The sequence below is a fragment of the Numida meleagris genome, chromosome 2 (genome assembly GCF_002078875.1).
Source record: "Numida meleagris isolate 19003 breed g44 Domestic line chromosome 2, NumMel1.0, whole genome shotgun sequence".
In the NCBI taxonomy this organism is placed as follows: Eukaryota; Metazoa; Chordata; class Aves; order Galliformes; family Numididae; genus Numida; species Numida meleagris.
The window spans coordinates 53,920,878-53,938,214 of record NC_034410.1 but is presented as its reverse complement, the minus strand read 5'-3'; the positions used below and the strand labels follow the sequence as shown (position 1 = coordinate 53,938,214).

The 17,337-nt window shown below is 39.7% G+C and overlaps 1 protein-coding gene and 1 pseudogene across 2 annotated transcripts; both read left to right on the top strand.

Moving 5' to 3' along the window:
• On the top strand, positions 3,234 to 8,024 carry LOC110393115 (annotated as a pseudogene).
• Positions 11,643 to 17,263, top strand: LOC110393353 (probable 2-ketogluconate reductase). 2 transcript variants are annotated; one of them, XM_021386119.1, is made up of 6 exons: positions 11,643 to 11,777; positions 12,844 to 13,228; positions 14,184 to 14,355; positions 15,323 to 15,501; positions 16,424 to 16,574; positions 16,863 to 17,003. In XM_021386119.1, the coding sequence occupies exons 2-5, from the start codon at positions 12,847 to 12,849 to the stop codon at positions 16,540 to 16,542; spliced, it is 852 nt and encodes a 283-aa protein (XP_021241794.1). In that variant the 5' UTR covers positions 11,643 to 11,777; positions 12,844 to 12,846; the 3' UTR covers positions 16,543 to 16,574; positions 16,863 to 17,003. The 2 variants fall into 2 exon arrangements, with proteins under 2 accessions (XP_021241794.1, XP_021241793.1); XM_021386118.1 differs by having other exon boundaries at positions 11,654 to 11,777; positions 16,424 to 16,520; positions 16,863 to 17,263.

Genomic DNA, 17,337 nt, shown 5'->3' with positions numbered 1-17,337 from the left:
AGCCGAGGTAGGACTGTCTCCAGGAAGTGGTTGTGGCCCCGTGGTGAAGGCTGTGTTTTGCCGTGTGATTATGCTGGCCTTCTCCCTTCAGCCTCAGTCTGCGATATCCCTGTGCTGTACGAGTCACAAAATAGCTAGCAGTCTACAACTGATGACTTGCTGTAAGTCAGATGCCTTTTAAAACCGTGAGCAACTTGTACTCATAATCTTGATCTCTACGGGGAGTCTCTCGCTGCTTAAGAGCGTAACGTCATCTTATCTTGCACAAGCCTAAGTTGATGACCATTGGTTTTGGAGCAGCCCCTCATATACATGCATGAACTGTATTTATTATAGATGTAAACTTACTCAAAAGGACTGTGTCATTCAGATCACCTTTGCACATATGCAATTACATGTCTCTGAGGCTGCTTTCTTTGGCACAATTTTCTGTTTTTCAATCACAGGATTGTCTACATACTTTAATACGATGCATCTTTCTTGGATGGCTTAAATTTTTTTTATGCAGGTGTTGGCAGAGCTTATCAATAGAGCTTTAAACTAGATTTGAATGGAAAACTGACTATAACCATATTGAGCAGGTATAAGCCAGGGGACAGCATGCCAGCATTTGAGAGACTGCATGCTAATGAAATCCTTGAGTATTCTGCATGTCATGCTGAGTATAATGAAGCACATTTGATATGTTTGTACACCAATGTAAGCAGCATGAGGAACAAGGAAGAGGAGCTTGATGTCTTGGCTCAGAACCGGAGCCATGTCATTCTTTGTATAATTAAAACCTGGTTGGAAGAGTCTTGTGACTGGTGTGTCAGAATGGACTGACCTTTCCTGGCTCTTCAGAAGGGACAGGCAAGGCAGGCAAAACAGAGGAGTGGTGCTGTATATAAAGGAGGGATAGGGCTATATGAAGCTTGCATTTGGTGATGATGCTTTTGAGAGCCTCTGTCTTAGGAAAAAGGAATGAGCAAATAGAGCAGCCGTCATTATAGCAGTCTACTGTAGGCCACCCAACCAGGACAATGGCACTGATGAATAATTGTTTAAAGGAGTAAGAGATACCTCTAGATCAATTGCCCTCATCCATATGGATGACTTCAGTTTACCAGATGTTAATTGAGAATAGCAGACTGCTGATACAAACAGGTCCAGGTGATTCTTAAAACTCCTTGATGATAACTTTTTTTTGTACAGGAAGGGAGATGACTAGGTGAGATTTGTTGCTTGTAAGCAGAGAGGGTCTCATGGATGAATTGGCACTTGGTGGCTGTCTCGGCCATAATGATCATGAAGTAGTCAAATTCAAAATCTTGGATGATAAGAGGAAAACTGCCTGCAAAACTTCATCTCTGGATAGGGGGAGAGTAGACTTCAGGCTGCGCAGGGAATTACTTAGAAGATCCCCTGGGAAACTGCTTTTGAAAGTGTTGGAGTCCATCAGAGCTGGTCACTTTTTAAGCACCACCTCTTTTTTAAGAGCATGTGTATAAGCAATTACAAAATGTCAGAAGTCATGCAGGTGGGGCACAAGATGGGCGCATGAAAGACAGGAAAAATTAGTCCAAATTGAATTGACAGGATATTGCCACCTGACCTGACAGCCATTAAGTGTGCCTGGGCTCAGAATGGTGAATATCTCCCTTTTTGATCATAGACATTGCCTGCTGTTCCTCATATTTGCTGGTAAAATAATGATAAGCAAGTACTTTGAGCAGTTTGTGTAAAACTCTTGAACATATTAATGGGAGATCGAACACTAATGCCCTGTAGAATTTTTTAGCCAATATAACAATATTCTATTTTAATGTCAAAACACTCAAGAAAACAGACTTTCTTGAATTATTGTGGTCCTATGGTTTTCTACTGCAAGAGGTGCTCTGCTGCTCTTCTTCATTTACATGTTAAATCCAAGTGAAGCCAGCCATTGAAAAAAATCTCTGATTTTCCTGAGGGAGTCCCTTGAAAGTCAAAGTAAAACCCAAGATATTTCTTTCTTCTATGCAGACAGAAATTATGTTGGTTTTTTTTCTTGATAGAGCATGAGACAATGGTAGTTCTGCCACTGAAATCACATGGGTGAGAGCACAGCCTAAAGCAGAATTAGTGATCAGTGCTAACTTTCAGCCAAAGGCTTTTTCTTACATTTTCTTTCATAAGAGCGAACAATAAAATTCGAAAAAATCAGTACAATATTTGTCAACTTTATAAAATCATGAAGACTTTCCATTATTCTGGAATACAGTCAGGCTTCTTGAAGGTATGGTAAAATGAATATTTAGCACAGCAACTGTAGACAAAGAGCTAGATATTCACAAGCAAATAGCAAAAATACTACTAACAAGACAACAGTCTGCATTGCTGTAGGGAATTCCAGTATTTTCAGCCCTTGAGCAGCACCCTGCTCTCTCCTTGCAGAATTCCCATGGAAAACCAAAGGCAACTATAAATAGTCTACTTTTTAAAAAACAGCTGTCTATTCACAGACTTCTGCGAACCACAAACAAGTGGTCAGTGGTTTCTGAAGAAAAATAAACAAGACACCTTTTTGATTTGAGTGCTGAAGTCCTTATTTGAAAACACATGTCTAAGTGACTATTATGTTGTTAATTTCTGACAGCCTAGGCGAGGGCACTACAGTTAAAAAGTCACTAGTGTCATTTCAGGACAGGAGGCTGCAAAAATAAAGAACTGAAAAATTAACCTGTATCACAAAGTTCATGATGAACCTGTGCAATTTACTTTCAGGAGTTAGATTAGTTTTTCTAAAATGCTTAGACACAGTAATTTGTGATTTTGGGATGGGACAGAAGATTTATACACCAGACCATTTATGGCCTGGAACTCAGTAATTAATCAGAAATAACTGCATGTTATAAGCCGGGTGACAGTGACCTTACAGCCCTTGAGGGGCAGAACTTGTTCCTACTTCCTTATATGAAGACTAGGGTGCGTTTTTTTGTTGTTGTTGTTTATTTTGTATGTTTGTTTTGCTTGGCTGTTGTTGGGTTTGGGGTTTTTTTTTTTGGTTGTTTGTTTTCATATATAATTGATAATATACTTAAAAGAGCTGCTTTCTTGTCTTGGATTGTTTACCCCTCTATCTAAATATGTAGTTTATAAGCTGTCTTGTCGTAGTTGTCATTAAAAAGGGCATGATAGTGAATATTAAAATATTTGGAAAAAATTATTTGTATTTCTTCTGATACTGTGTCTCTTTCTTCTTTGCGCAGATCATGAAGGAAGAAGAGCTGCCGAGGCTTTTGATAAATGAAATTGGCGGAATACATGGGATATTGCATGACCATGTGGAGTTCCTGAAGAAGCATTTCTGCCTCATCACTATGAAGGAATTTCTTGAAAACAAAGAGAATATGAGTAAAAGGGTCCAAGCATTATTATACTGGATATGTTTTTTTTTTGTTTGTTTGTTTGTTTGTTTGTTTTTTTGGTAGGCTATTAAGTTGCTGTTTCCCCGGGTATGGAGCACTATGAAGCTGATTTTCTTGGAGTTGAAGTTACTGGCACTACTCTGGGGATCATTGGCATGGGCAGCATTGGGTATAAGATTGCTCTAACAGCCAAAGCATTTGGAATGAAGATTTTGTACCACAACAGAACATGGAGGTAAAGACCCTAATTACAGCAGAAACTGCCTTTTAGTCAGTATTTAGTCAGTATTTAGTCAGTATTTAGTCAGTATTTCCTTTCCAATAAATTATATAATTATGTCAGGAATACAGAGAGAAATGTTAAAAAAAAATACTAGACCAATCCCTCCTTCTGCAGGACTTATAAAGAAGTCCTTCAGACTTTCTTTATAAACCACAGAGAAAAGAAAATAAAGCACAATTAAATTTTTTTTTTTTTTTTGCTGGTCTTCACTATCTTCCTCTGTTTAGTATTTTTTTAGTCTTTAATCTAAGAGCGCTGTCATGAAATAGCAATGCACGTTGCAACAGAAGTGAAAAAAAGTGGATTGTTTTATAGTACATTTACGTTTCTATCTTGTGTGCTGTAGCAAGGTACACTCTGCATGTTGCAAAACTGGCTGTAATTCTGATGTGTTCCTTACTCAATCACTATCTGTTGACCTGGACACTGAACGAAAACAACAAAATGCATGCATTAGAGACACATGGTCCAAAGTGACACTGAGCTTATTTTCCTAGCGTGATTTCTTTATTTCTAGATTAGAGATGAGATAATTCAAAGTCATTCTCTTGAAATCAGGAGCAAAAAATTGCACACACAGACTCCTGTCAATGCTTCTTTAGTTCCCAAAGTCTGGGCAAGAAAACAGAAATGCCAACTATCCTTTTTTACTGTGAAAAATTCAAACTAGAAATCTCATTCTAATTTGGTAACTTTTGGTGTTGCTACATGCTTTATTACTTGGAGAGTCCCAGGAACCCACACTTAGAAAGTCCTGGAGTGGCCGGGAACCATCCTAAATTACTGAAGAACTGCCTTGCTGATTCCACTCATTGCAAAATGATAAGTTTGCTGGATTATGTCAATGGGATGAGCACTCTCAGAGGTCCCATGGATGAATTCTGACAAATCTAACTACTCCAGTTTGCATGATTACCGTATCCTGCAAGGTGCACTTTCCCACAGGGATCCCTGGAGAATGGACTGTGTGCTGACATCCACTCCTGTGCTTAGCTTCAGTCCACTTGCAGGCTTTAAAATAAGCCAATGGACCCTGCGCTGCAGAGGCTGAGAGGCAGGCAGGGCTTGCTGCCTTCCGGAGGCAGGGCCTACACAGCCAGCTGACACTAAACACATCCTAATCTGCCACCTGTTTGCTGCATTAATGGGATATTTACTTTGTATACCAGTGGCATCATGGAGGACAATATTTTCATGACTGATGCTCTGAAATGCAGTGTGATCATTTGTTTCCCCATCAGGAAAGAGCAGGAAGAGCAAGCTGTTGATGCCATTTACTGTGAAAAGATAGATGATTTGCTCTGCGAGGCAGATTTCGTGATGGTGGTGGTGAGCCTGACACCTCAGACACACAAGCTGATTGGGAAAAGAGAGATGGAACTGATGAAACCCACAGCTACTCTCATTAACATCAGCCGAGGTAGTAGTTGGAGAAGTTTGCTGGCCTGACCACACCATATATGAGACAGCTCCTTTTGTAGAGCTGGTGCATGTGGTGAAAACAGAGCAGGCATGGCCAAAATTCCTCTCTCTCCCTTTTCACCCACCTTCCTGTCTCAGATTGTTACCTTCAAATAGCGCTGAGTTACTCTTATTCCAACCTAGGTGCAGTGGTGGACCAAGAGGCGTTGGTGATAGCTCTGCGCACTGGTGTTATCAGGGCCACAGCTTTGGATGTCACCTACCCAGAGCCGCTGCTGAGGTCACCATCTCATTTGTTCTTATTCCTCAGAAACACTGCATGAGGCTTGTCAGGCACTCAGCCACTAGGGTCTGGAGATGCATACTGCCCCTGGGCTGCACAATTGTGTAAAATGGCTGTGAATAAGAAATGGATGCAGCACAGATGTTGGAACTGATAACAGGCTGAAGGGAAGCATGGGCACCAGGAAACAGCACGAGGGAGATTTTGCATGAGGGGAATATTAGACCATTCCACAAAATCACCCTTTGAAGCTACACAAGTGCTTCACTCACTGTTTTATCTAAAGGTAGAACATACCAAGTGTGTGGAAGCTGAATGAATCACCCCTTCTTAGACCTGCTGTATTGTCCCAAATTTTCCCTCCCCACGGGCTTGTTTCTCCAGTACAAAGCTGATGCACTGCACATCTCCTGGGCCTAGAGGCTACAGGCACATTTGCCAGAATGGTTCCTTGGGGAGATAACTGTAGCAGTTGGCTTTCGGTGTTTGGGGGCCTAGGGGCCAAGGACATTGCTGTCCATTACCTGAGTTGCATAACTACAGCTAAGACCATTGTGTAGTGTTAATATGCTGGGAGTGCTTAATTCTCTATTCTGATGTAGTACAAGTTGCTGCTTGTGGCAACAATCTGTTTCTGGTCTTGGGTAAAAGAGTATAGTGTAAATACTTAATGCATCCTCTTAACATCCAGAATTATTTGAACATAGGTAATTAGAGTCTGCAGATGTAAGTGGGATTTGTAAAGTTATCTTAAATTATCTTTATAGTTAAATACAGTGTGAAAGCCTAAACAAAACTCTTCTTCATTTGGATAAATGACAGTATGTTACAACTTTTTTTTTTCTTTCTAGAGATCATCCATTATTGAAATTGAAGAATCTCATTATAACACCGCACCTCGGCATTAAAACAGACAAGGCTACCCGCATGATAACAGAGGAAGCAGTTGAAAACATATTAGCAGCTCTTACTGGTCTTCCCATACCTAGTGAAGTGCTCCCTAGCTGAAGTGCAAAAGAAGCTCTAAAAATTTTTATTCTTCTAAATGCTTTTATTCTTTTTCTTTTTTTTTCCCCATTAAGAGACACTTGTTCAGAATGGGCAGGGGAACTCTGGCCGAGTCTCACGTTAATGAGACCTTTAAAATCTCAATTTCCTTGTGCAGGAACAAACTACTCTTCACTTTCAGCTATGGATAAATGCATGCAGGCTTTAAGAGGCTCTGGGAGAAATAACTTCTGATCGACTACTCAATTTTGAAATGATTCCTAGAAATGATGTTTTAATTTGCCTACTGGTGTGAGAAACAGGACTTCACAAGATGTAACAGATAATTTCATAGTTATTTTTATTTTTATATAGTTATATTTTATTAGAAATATGTTCAAATGTGATCTTTCCTGGATGAGAGATCGTCTCTGTTACCAAGACTAAACATTTTAAAGGTGCTACCATGTAGTCATGAGACAAGAAAAAATGCCTCAGTATTCTGTACAATTCTTACAAAACTTCAGAAGTAGTATGCCAGATTAAGGGAAACAGTTAATGCAAAGGGGAAAACAGCAGTTTTTCATCAGTATTTAAAAAAATGTATAGGAGTCCTAAAGAAAATGTCTGTTTAGATTACATAGTTCACTTTGTTCCCATTATATAAAAACAAACAATGCAAGCTACCTGCCAGAAATGTTACTGACCTTCTATGTGGAAGTCTCCCTTTAAAGGAGCACCTGAGAGCTAAAATGCTGAGGCAAAAATCAATTTTCAGAAACAGAATCATTTATTCAAAGCAGATGATCTGAGCTGACAGTTTAAAGTATTAGTTGCAAGCAACAGCATTAATGAAAAATAGTCTCCAAGATGGACGTGCTGACATGTTTGTAATACCAAACTTATTTGAAGTCTACGCTTAATATTTTCAAATTAGCACAAAATATTTGGAAGAACGCTTGTTAGACTACAGCACCATTCTGTAACTCAGTGGGAACACAAAAAATGTTTGTGAAAAAACAAACACCATTAAAGCCCAAGTCGATAAGATTTCCTTTGTGTCTCTGCTTCTGCAAGAATAACTATATTTGAAGGAAGCATCAGTACTACAAAGATGAAAAATAGCACCTTGACAAATTGTTTTTAAGACTGCAATTATCATAGTAAAAAAGCAATATTCCATGGCTTTACCACACTAGAAACAGCACCTCTAATCCAATTTATTATTTCAAATTCCACAGGAAAAGTATCTCTTTAAATAGAAGAATGTTCATCCATCTCACTAAAACTTATGTACTCTGTTGTCTTAAAATGCAAATAAACTACTAAACCACTCAAAGTGGCACTGCTATGCATTCTATTATTTAGTATGGCTTTCTGATCAGGGTGATTATTCATTAGTAAAATGTATAGCAAAATTGCCCATAAGTCCGGCTAGGATTTTGTCTGTAGTCTTATAAATCCTTACAGTCATTTCCACCTGCTGTTTCTTACAGTAGATTGTCACTCGTGCTTGCCAATAGACAGTTCCTTCCACCAACTTTAAGTACAAAGGCTGCTCTGAAAGTAATGCCTCCCATTTCATTATGTTGGCCCATGATGTCAGAGGTGGATGCTGGTGGTACGGCAGTAGCGGTTGAACCTTCCTGCCAGTATCCCATATTTTGTTGCCATGCAACTGATGGCAGACAAAATGATGTCTGACATGGAAGTGTGTATGAAGCAAATGTGAGGAACTGAATTCCTCCACGCAGAAAAAATGGCATTCATCGATACTTGCTGAATGTTTGTGGAGACCAAAGAGTGGATGTTAGCATTCATACGTTTTGGATTAACCAGCATTACCAATTCAGGTGGCCTGGGGAAACAAAGTACTGCAGCTTTTAAGGAACAGCAATTTTGCTGACAAGAATTTTAAGACTGTCCCACGTACCTTTTACAAAAAACTTTCTGTTCCCTGAGGTACAGGCATCCAGTATGCCTTTGATTGTCACCAGTATTACCTTTACAAATCTAAGTCTATCCTATTCATAATTCATAATTATTCATTCATAATTCATCATTATGAAATCACTATTTCATAATGAAAGGCTAAGTGATAAATGACAAAGCTGAAAAAAAAGCTACCACTATCTATAACAACAGATAAAAAAAATACCATTTATTAGATCAATATCCACAAACTAGAGAAAGCAGGCAAGAGTTTGCACATACAAACCTCTCTAGATGTGGAACAGAAGCAGCAAACAGAATCATAGAATCATAGAATGGCCTGGGTTGAAAAGGACCTCAAAGATCATCGAGTCTCAACCCCCCTGCTGAGTGCAGGGTCGCCAACCACTAGACCAGGCTGCCCAGAGCCATGTCCAGCCTGGCCTTGAACACCTCCAGGTGTTCAAGTTCCGTTCAATCAGTTACATCATTTCACTAGCACCTAAAACAACAGAACACACTTGTCATTTGCTGCAGATATTTATGAGTCTGAGCTGATCTTTTAGTGAAGTGTTCCTTGCCAGTGCAGTGCTTCAGACAGAGCGCTGGGCAACTGTCAACTTGGAAGGATTGGTCTGATTAAAATACAACACCTAACTACTTGACATTGCCTTACAAACTGGAAATCATGACTTGAAGTACAGTTTCCTAAAAATGTCTTCAGGAAGCAACTACCTCGTATTTTCAAATTACACCACAAGAAATATTCCTCCATTTCCTGCCTTTCCTCAATCTAAATATTTATTGAATAACATCAAATTAACTTACGTACAGTTAAGGAAACTTTTCTGTGCTGTTTCCAACCTCTCATTCTATTTAGATTGTACTTGGAAGACATAATACCTTCAGTTTTAAAATCTCTGCAAAAATGGATTAAAAAATGCAGTGGACACGTAATGCAAAATGTGATAGTTTATTCTGTTAGTTCAAATTTGTTTGGAACATTTTGACAGGCAAACTAGATGATCTAGCATAGATTGCTGCTACAGCAGTCTAGTGGGATGCAGGCCTTACCTAAAGCAAGCAGGCAGGTTAGTGGTAGTGCTTCATGATGACTTCCAATCAGTGAAAACAAATGTACTGCTTGGGTTGGCCTTGCCTGAAAAGCAAACTCATGAGAATATAGACCTCCTGGTTCTGGGTTTTTTTTGTGTTTTTTTTTTTAATTTTATTTTTTTCCCTATGAATCCTGGCTACCTATAACATTACTTTAAATATATAAGGAACATATATCCTTATCCAATTTCATTCTTAACCCAGGTTAAACATCCCAGCTAGGAAATGTGTTACATTATGCAAAAGTCTCTTATGCTGATGCAATATTTCAAAAGCCTTACCTTAAGAAACAATTATTATGCGTGCACCTTATCAACACTGCAGCCATCAGCTTGCCCTGCAGGATTTCACAGAAACCAATGGCAATATATAATAATGAAACTAGGAATTAAGTTGTGCAATACTTCTCTCTTTGTAAACGTAGAAATTATGAATTTCTGAGAGCTTTGTCACAATGCCAGTATAATACATCTCTTTCAACAATAATAAAATAACAGCAGATAGCAATAGTTCTTTTTCTAATACAGCTTAGGACAAGGTACTTAAAATATTATAGTGGACTAGTGCAACAGTCTCATCTGCAACAGTCTGCATATATCTCAAGCTGCTGTTTGTCTACTGCCCATACAGTGTTCTTTGTGACATTCTGGCAATTCAAACAGCTCTTCAGTCATTCAGAATGTAAGTGGCTTCCTCACCCCTTCTGTCACATATTTTGCTATATTTAATATCATCTCCTGAAACAAATCTGAAACATTGCTGAAACTGCACAAAACAACTTTGAAGCTGTCTGATTCTTTCCACATCTAGCCACATAACCAAGCTCGTTTTCTTGACATTTGATATGTGTCCTCAATTCTTACTTAAGAAGAATAACATTGCTTTGAATATTTGATTGCTTATTCTTTGTCTAAATGTATCTTCATTCTGTTAATCCAAATTTGTTGATTTGATATGTAAGTGGGATAACTATTATATTGACCTTTGGAAGGTTTTTGTTTGTTTGTTGGATTTTTTGGCCTTCAGTGCTAAAATTCCGTAGAAAATTAGTTGCTAGAATGTCTCTTGTCTTCTGCTTTACAGTGACCCTTTGATCTCAGGCACTGTTACATAAGCAGTAAGTTAAAAGATCACCCATTATGTCTGATCAGCAAACTTACAAGAGGTTGATGTGAAACATGAAATGTGTAAGCATTGTTTACTGCTTTCTTTTAAAGAAAGATCAAATAAACTGAACTTATACTAGGAATCCAGTTAATATGCTTTAACTTAATTTTTGGTTTAAAGTCTAACCATGTGAATCTGAAATCCATGTCAATAAATGATACTCAAAAGTCATCAACAGGATAAAAAATATGGTTATATATAATTTTGTATAGCAATAGTTTATTACACTTTACCTTTTCTTAGTTATTTTAGAGAGGATCTCATGTTGAACTTGATTGCTTGAATGTTCAGCATATCAAAACGCATTTGGTAGAACTTGAGGAGATAGAATTGTATGCAATTGTACAAATGCAAAGTGTTGCAGTGCTCAGGACAGGTACAGTAGTTCACAAGTGCTGGTTATTTCTCGGCTTGGAAGGAAAAGAGATCTTGGTCTCAGGCAGGGTTTTCTGGCCACACAGGTCAGATCCTTCCTTGAGCGTTTTGCTCACCACCTACACAGCAAGAGGAATTACCTCAGCATGTGCTTAGTGAGCGAAGTACTGCAACAGCACTCAATAGCCTCCATAAACTGTGAATTCTGGGTGCAGGTATCCTTGTCAGGCAAATTTTTACATAGTTCTCATCTGGGAAAGCCACAGGACTGTCTGTAACTGGGATAACAGCTGCTGTGAATGACCACTCTTACCCTGCCGGAGATGCTTAGATCTCAGGGGGTTACTGGGGGTATTCTTCGTGTGTGCAATGAGATCTGCCACTAGTGTCTGCTAATCAGAGACAATTCACGCCACGTTAACTCAAGTGCATATAGCACCAGAGAAATTGGACCATACTTGATATTTAAAAGGAGTATGGGAAAATAGAAAACAACAAAACCAAAAACAGTGAGCATGGCATTAAGGCAAAATCTTAATTATTTTGAAGGTCTTGATGGCACAGAATCAGATCACACTTTAAAATATTTATCTAGATAAAATGATTTGTTAACCCATGTTATTCCTTCTCCCACAAATCCAGGCTGACAAGGTACAATCCCCACAACGTGAAGACAGCCGCGGCCGCTGGCACCTTTCCCGGGAACACCTCCTCCCCCCTCTCCTCTTTCTCCTCCTCCTCCTCCTTCTCCTTTTCTTCCTCCTCCTCCCCGCAGGCCGGAGTGCTGGCCTGTCTCCCGGCACTGTTGGCGAGCAGCACGCAGGTGAGCAGCGTAGTGGGCCTTGGCTCCGGCAGCTCTTGTGCCTTCAGTGAGAGCTGGGTGGCTTGCTCAGGGCACTCTGGAGGGCCAGGCGGAGGCCCGCAGGACCGACATGTTTTTCCCATCACCAGTCCCATCCACAAATGCCTTCTGAGAGGACTTTTTGCACGTCTCAGTCCACCCTAGGTCTGGAAACCGTCCGTTAAAACCGTGCTTCAGTGGCTGGGGACCTGGTGGGGGCGGGGGGGGGTGCGGGGGAGAAGGCGTATGTATGCTTGTTACAAGCAGCCAGGGCAAGAGATTGCTACTTGCTTTCCAGCAGTCCTGGGGTGGGTATTGCTGCTTGTTCTTAGCCAGCAAAGCAGTCTTGCCAGCTGGTATTGGAGGCATCTCACGCTTTTCTGTATTTCTGATGCCAGGACTGCCCTTGCAAAGCAGCTGAGAGGCATGCTGCATCTTGTCTTATTCAGAGACAGCACATAGACTTGTTTGTTTCCAGAGTCAACTGAGTGCAGTGATGTCAGGATACTGAAGGAGACAGGAATAAAAAGGGTAACGTTATGCTGAGAAAGTAAATTTATAACTCCAAAGTCCATAGCTGACAAACTGTAGCTATTCTATTGAACAAGATCTTTTCTGAGATAATCTCACTCATGCTTATTGATGCATATGGTTGCTTAGATCGTGATCAAAGGCAGAACCTGGGGACTAAAAGACGGTCTTAGACTCATGTGGCCACATTATGAAATTATGAAGACTTTGGCCTCTAACAGGCTAAACACTGAACAGGAGTAACATCTAGTTGTTCTTTGGTTTGAGTGTTAGCATAGCTGGTATGCTAGAAAAAATAATGTATTTTTATATCATCCTGATAATAAGAATTGAACATCCTTCTGAATAATGGGGGGAAAATACACGTGTTCTACTCATGAGAGCAAATATTTTTGAACAAATCTACCCTCAAGTGAGAAAAGAGCATGTAATTAAGCCAGTAAATTCCTATTTTTAAAAAAAATTTACAGAGGGTCACTTTAGAAGGTGTCATTTTGGTTTCTCATTGCTTTTGTAGGGCATGGAGGGTCAGGAACTGCCTTGTGTGTTAATTGACTGTATTGGAGGGGAGCATGGAGTATATGAAGACCATGCTGAATTTCTAAAGGAATGTTTTCGTCTCATCACCATGAAAGAATATCTTGAAAACAAGAAATTTCTTGGCGAAAAGATCAGAGCCATTTATATGTGGTATCACAAACCAGTTATTAATGAAGAGCTGCTGCAGAGCCTGCCTAACCTGAAGATAGTTGCAAGCTCTGGAGTGGGAATAGATCACTTGGATATGAATCTCCTCTATAGCTATGGTGTGAAGGTATCTAACACTCCATTTACTGTTTCCACTGACACTGCAGACTTGGGGATGGCTTTGATGCTGGCATCTTCCAGGAGACTTGTGGAAGGTAATAACTGAAATGCTTTCAGACTTTATTTATAGAGAAGCTGACTCTTTAAAACATGCAATTAGAAAGTGTGTGCTGATGCAAAGGTAGGCTTAAAAGCAGAAATACAGAAAGAAAAACAGGGATGAGGAAAAAGATAAATCTGTCACACTGGTAATAACTTCTACGAAGTGCATTCAGTTTCCCAACAGATACATCAGAAAGGTAGGTACATTTCTTTTTCCAGATAGCTCTAAATTCTTGAGGGTTCTTCTCCTTCAGTTTGTAGCCACTTACTCATTCTACTTGTCCACTGCAGTCTTGCTTTTCAAGTTCTAATAAAAATAGATGTTTGCAAGGAGCCCTAATGCCTGCTTTTGCCTAGGTGACATAAATTTGAGTCATTTTGAACAAACAGTTAAGAAATCTGTCCATCCTTTTCTGTATTTCTGTTCTCTGCCAGTTGTGGTATATCTGCAAGATGGCAGGGAAACATACTTTGGCCTTACTGAAAGTCTTGATGACACTGCAACCTAACCTGTATTACATCAGATGCTATTTAGCATCTACAGCACATGTGATGTAGCAATGTCACTTAATATTAGCCCTGTTGATGAATCACCATGAGAATGAAGCTGTGTTGCAGAGTTGCATTTTAATGGGCAATAATTTATTTGTACTGCAGACAGAAAAATACAATGAACAGCTCTGGTGGCGTACCTCAAAGTGAGGTTGCTTCTTTGCCCTTGCCTAATCTTCCAAAGAGGGTCTGGGTATGCTTATATCCTAAGAAAGAAATCGATGTAAGAAATTGCATTGGTAGTGCATCACTATTCAGAGCTTGTCCAGAAATATAATAGCATTATGTTACTGTTCCTCTGCTTCTGTGTTGTTCTGTGACAGAAAGTAAGCAGGTGCCAGGAATTGTTCAATTCTTTACATGACATTCTTTCTTTCTTTCTTATTTCCTTCCAAGGCCATCAAATGGCAATATCCCCTGAAACTGAATATTTCCCTGCCAACTGGCTGGGTGCTGAGGTTTCTGGAGCTACTCTAGGCATCATTGGAATGGGCACCATTGGCTACAAAGTGGCTGAGAGAGCCAAAGCCTTTGAAATGAAAATTTTATACCACAACAGGAAACAGAGGTAAAACTGGCTAGGGCTCCAAAGAAAGTCTGCTTTGCTATCGTAGCTCTCTTATGACTTTCTCTTTAAGTGGCAAAATATGTGCACTGGCTTCAGGATGGTCATCAGTTTCGTGACTTATATGGAAACAAAGTCAGAAAGGAACAGAACTGATAAATCTCACTGATCTCCCTATGAACCTCCCTATAATGTTGGTGACATCGCAATAGATTGAGCAATGGAGAAACAGTTCAGGGTGATGTAACTGCTGTGACTGACACACAGCAGGAATGCAGATAGAAACACCTCCTCCTTTTAGAACTGGCTGGCCATTACAGGAGTCAGTCTTGACAGCCCTGCTGACTGTCTTCAGTGGGAAGCACACTTATCGTTCTGTGTACCTGCCTCTCAGGGACCCATCCCACATGCTGTGTGTCCTTTACATCTGTGGGAAGCCAATGTGAGCAGGGCAGTACACACCCCAAATTGTCCTGATATGGAAGAACATGCTGGCAGATCTTACAGTGTATGCTTCCAGTGAGATAGTACTGATTCACAGAGCAGCAGGCTTCTGTTGGCATCTATTTCTGAGGATTTATCCGCTGCCCTGTCTTATCTGTTTCCTCAGCAATTTTTGGATGAGTTACTTTTCACAAGGAAGGGAATTTATGTCAAACATCAGTTCTGCATTTGGGTTGGAAAAGAATCTCTGTTACATCCAGAGGCTGTGATATAAATGCATTTATTATTTATTCCATGCATTTACATGCATTTCTTACTTTCTTGCCATTGGTATAGTACTGCACATTTTTGCATAGCATGGCTGATATTGTGAGAAACAGAGCTTAGCATTTCTCTTCATTTAGTTTCAGTCAGATAATTAACTAGCTGCTTCTCACAAAACAGCAAAGAAAAGGTCTTTTTTCTAACTCTGATTTCAACTTTTTCTGCAACCTGCTGGTTACTACTAGAGTTCTCCCCCTCCTAGAAACAAGGAAGAAGAACGTGCTGTTGGAGCTACCTACTGTAAGAAGATAGATTATTTGCTCCAGCAGGCAGATTTTGTGATGCTGGCTGTGAACCTGACACCTCAGACACGCAGGCTGATTGGGAAGAGGGAGCTACAGTTGATGAAACCCACAGCCACTCTCATTAATATCAGCAGAGGTAAGATGCAGGATAACTAAAACTACGTTATGGTTCACTGGCAGTTATTAATCTCATTTTTATTTATTTTGTATAAATAGTTCTGGGAAACTCAACCCTAATAAAGAGTCTTTTACTCTGAAATGTTCAGTTAAATCTCTGATTACAAGATTATTTAGCTCATGGGCATATCTCAGTCAAACATTCAAGGGTTTCCATACTGAGCAAATATGACTCCACAATGTTACTGAGTTTGGAGTGTTAGAAGTCTGTCTGTATTCACACGGTGTCTTACTTTAGATTTTTGTCTGCTATTTAATGCAGTGTTCTTGATAACATATATCCACTCTGAAGACTGGCACTGCACTTTGTTTTATGCTATTACGTACCATTTTCTAAAATTCCTGTCTGTCCAAATCTCATGTGCATACCCAAGCTTCCTCTTCCTGGTTCACCACCTGTTGTAATAGGCGGTTGCGAGGATACGAGGTGTAACGAGAAAGGCCCCCTCCCCAAAGGAATAGGGACAAGTTGACCAAAGAATGTACCCGTGACGCAGGGAAAATGGCAAGCTAAGATGATCCGATAAGCTACCTTTTGATATGTCAGTAGATGGAAAATACTGCTTCATGCTTCACTGCTACATGCCTCAGCAAAAATATCCAATCAGCATTAAGGGAGTAAGCTTTAGATGGCAATAGTGGATAACAAGTATTATAAAAGTAATGCTATACCTTTGAATAAAAAAAAGCTTTTCTTGCTGCTATTGTGTGTGTGTCTGTGTGTGTGTGTGAATATGCTTTCAACCACCCTCTGCTATTGCTTCTGCTTTGTGAACATTACTAACTCTACAATTTGCCTAATCACCATGCCGTAAAAGATGATAGAGAATTGTGTGGAAATATGAAAATAACCGTTGTTTTTTTTTTTTCCTGTAACCCAGGTCTGGTTGTAGATCAGGATGCTTTGGTGGAGGCTCTTCAAAACAAAGTTATTAAGGCAGCTGCTCTGGATGTGACATATCCTGAACCTTTGCCAAGGTTGGAAATCTATTTAACTTAAATAGAAGTGTGTGTGCTGCAAAATAAGAAAAGGTTTGTAAGCATGTAAGAAACTACGTAATTTTGTTGCTAGTCCTACTGAAATGATGTCCCCAGTCCCTCTGCAGCAGCAAAGTGAAATCCATGCTGACTCATTTGGAGAATTTGTTGCATAAAAAGCTGCAAGCCAGGCTTCAGTTTGAACTCTTGAGAATGCTTGGGTCATACAATTATTTTTATGTTTTTAATTATTATTTTAAACATTTCCGTGGTTCCCTTCAGGTGCTGAAGAAACATGCTCTGTGAGTGAGTCTCGCCTCAGTATTTCTTTTCCTTCCCCAGGGATCACCCTTTGCTAAAACTGGAGAATGTTATTATAACCCCTCACATCGGAAGTGCCACCGTAAAGACACGCCACCTTATGAAGGAAAACATGACCGAAAGCATACAAGCAGCTCTCGCAGGTCTTCCCATCCCTAATGAAGTATTACTGTGAAGTGACCTGCATTTAACATTCAATTCATGTCACTAGCGGTTACCCTACAGTGAGGAAACAGTAATTTGATAACTCTTCCCTGTAATTCATGAATGTATGTAATACAGATAAGATGCAGAAGTATAATTTTAATTAGATGTTTTTAATTTGTCATTTAAATAGTTTTAAATTAAATACCAAACTGCTTCTGTGTGGAAAAACTGCCGTATTTTGTCATTAACTTGAATAACAAACTAGTGCAATTTAAGTTGCTAGCGTCCTATTAAAGTCACACATCAGCACAACACTGAAGGACATTTAAGTCATTCCCCGGTCCTGAAT

Bases quoted from the DNA above. Each gene is read 5' to 3' on its own strand.
- LOC110393353 (XM_021386118.1), top strand. From the start codon at position 12,847: ATGGAGGGTCAGGAACTGCCTTGTGTGTTAATTGACTGTATTGGAGGG. The intron at 15,502-16,423 runs GTAAGATGCAGG...CCTGTAACCCAG, and splicing joins TCTCATTAATATCAGCAGAG to GTCTGGTTGTAGATCAGGAT. The intron at 16,521-16,862 runs GTTGGAAATCTA...TTCCTTCCCCAG, and splicing joins TATCCTGAACCTTTGCCAAG to GGATCACCCTTTGCTAAAAC.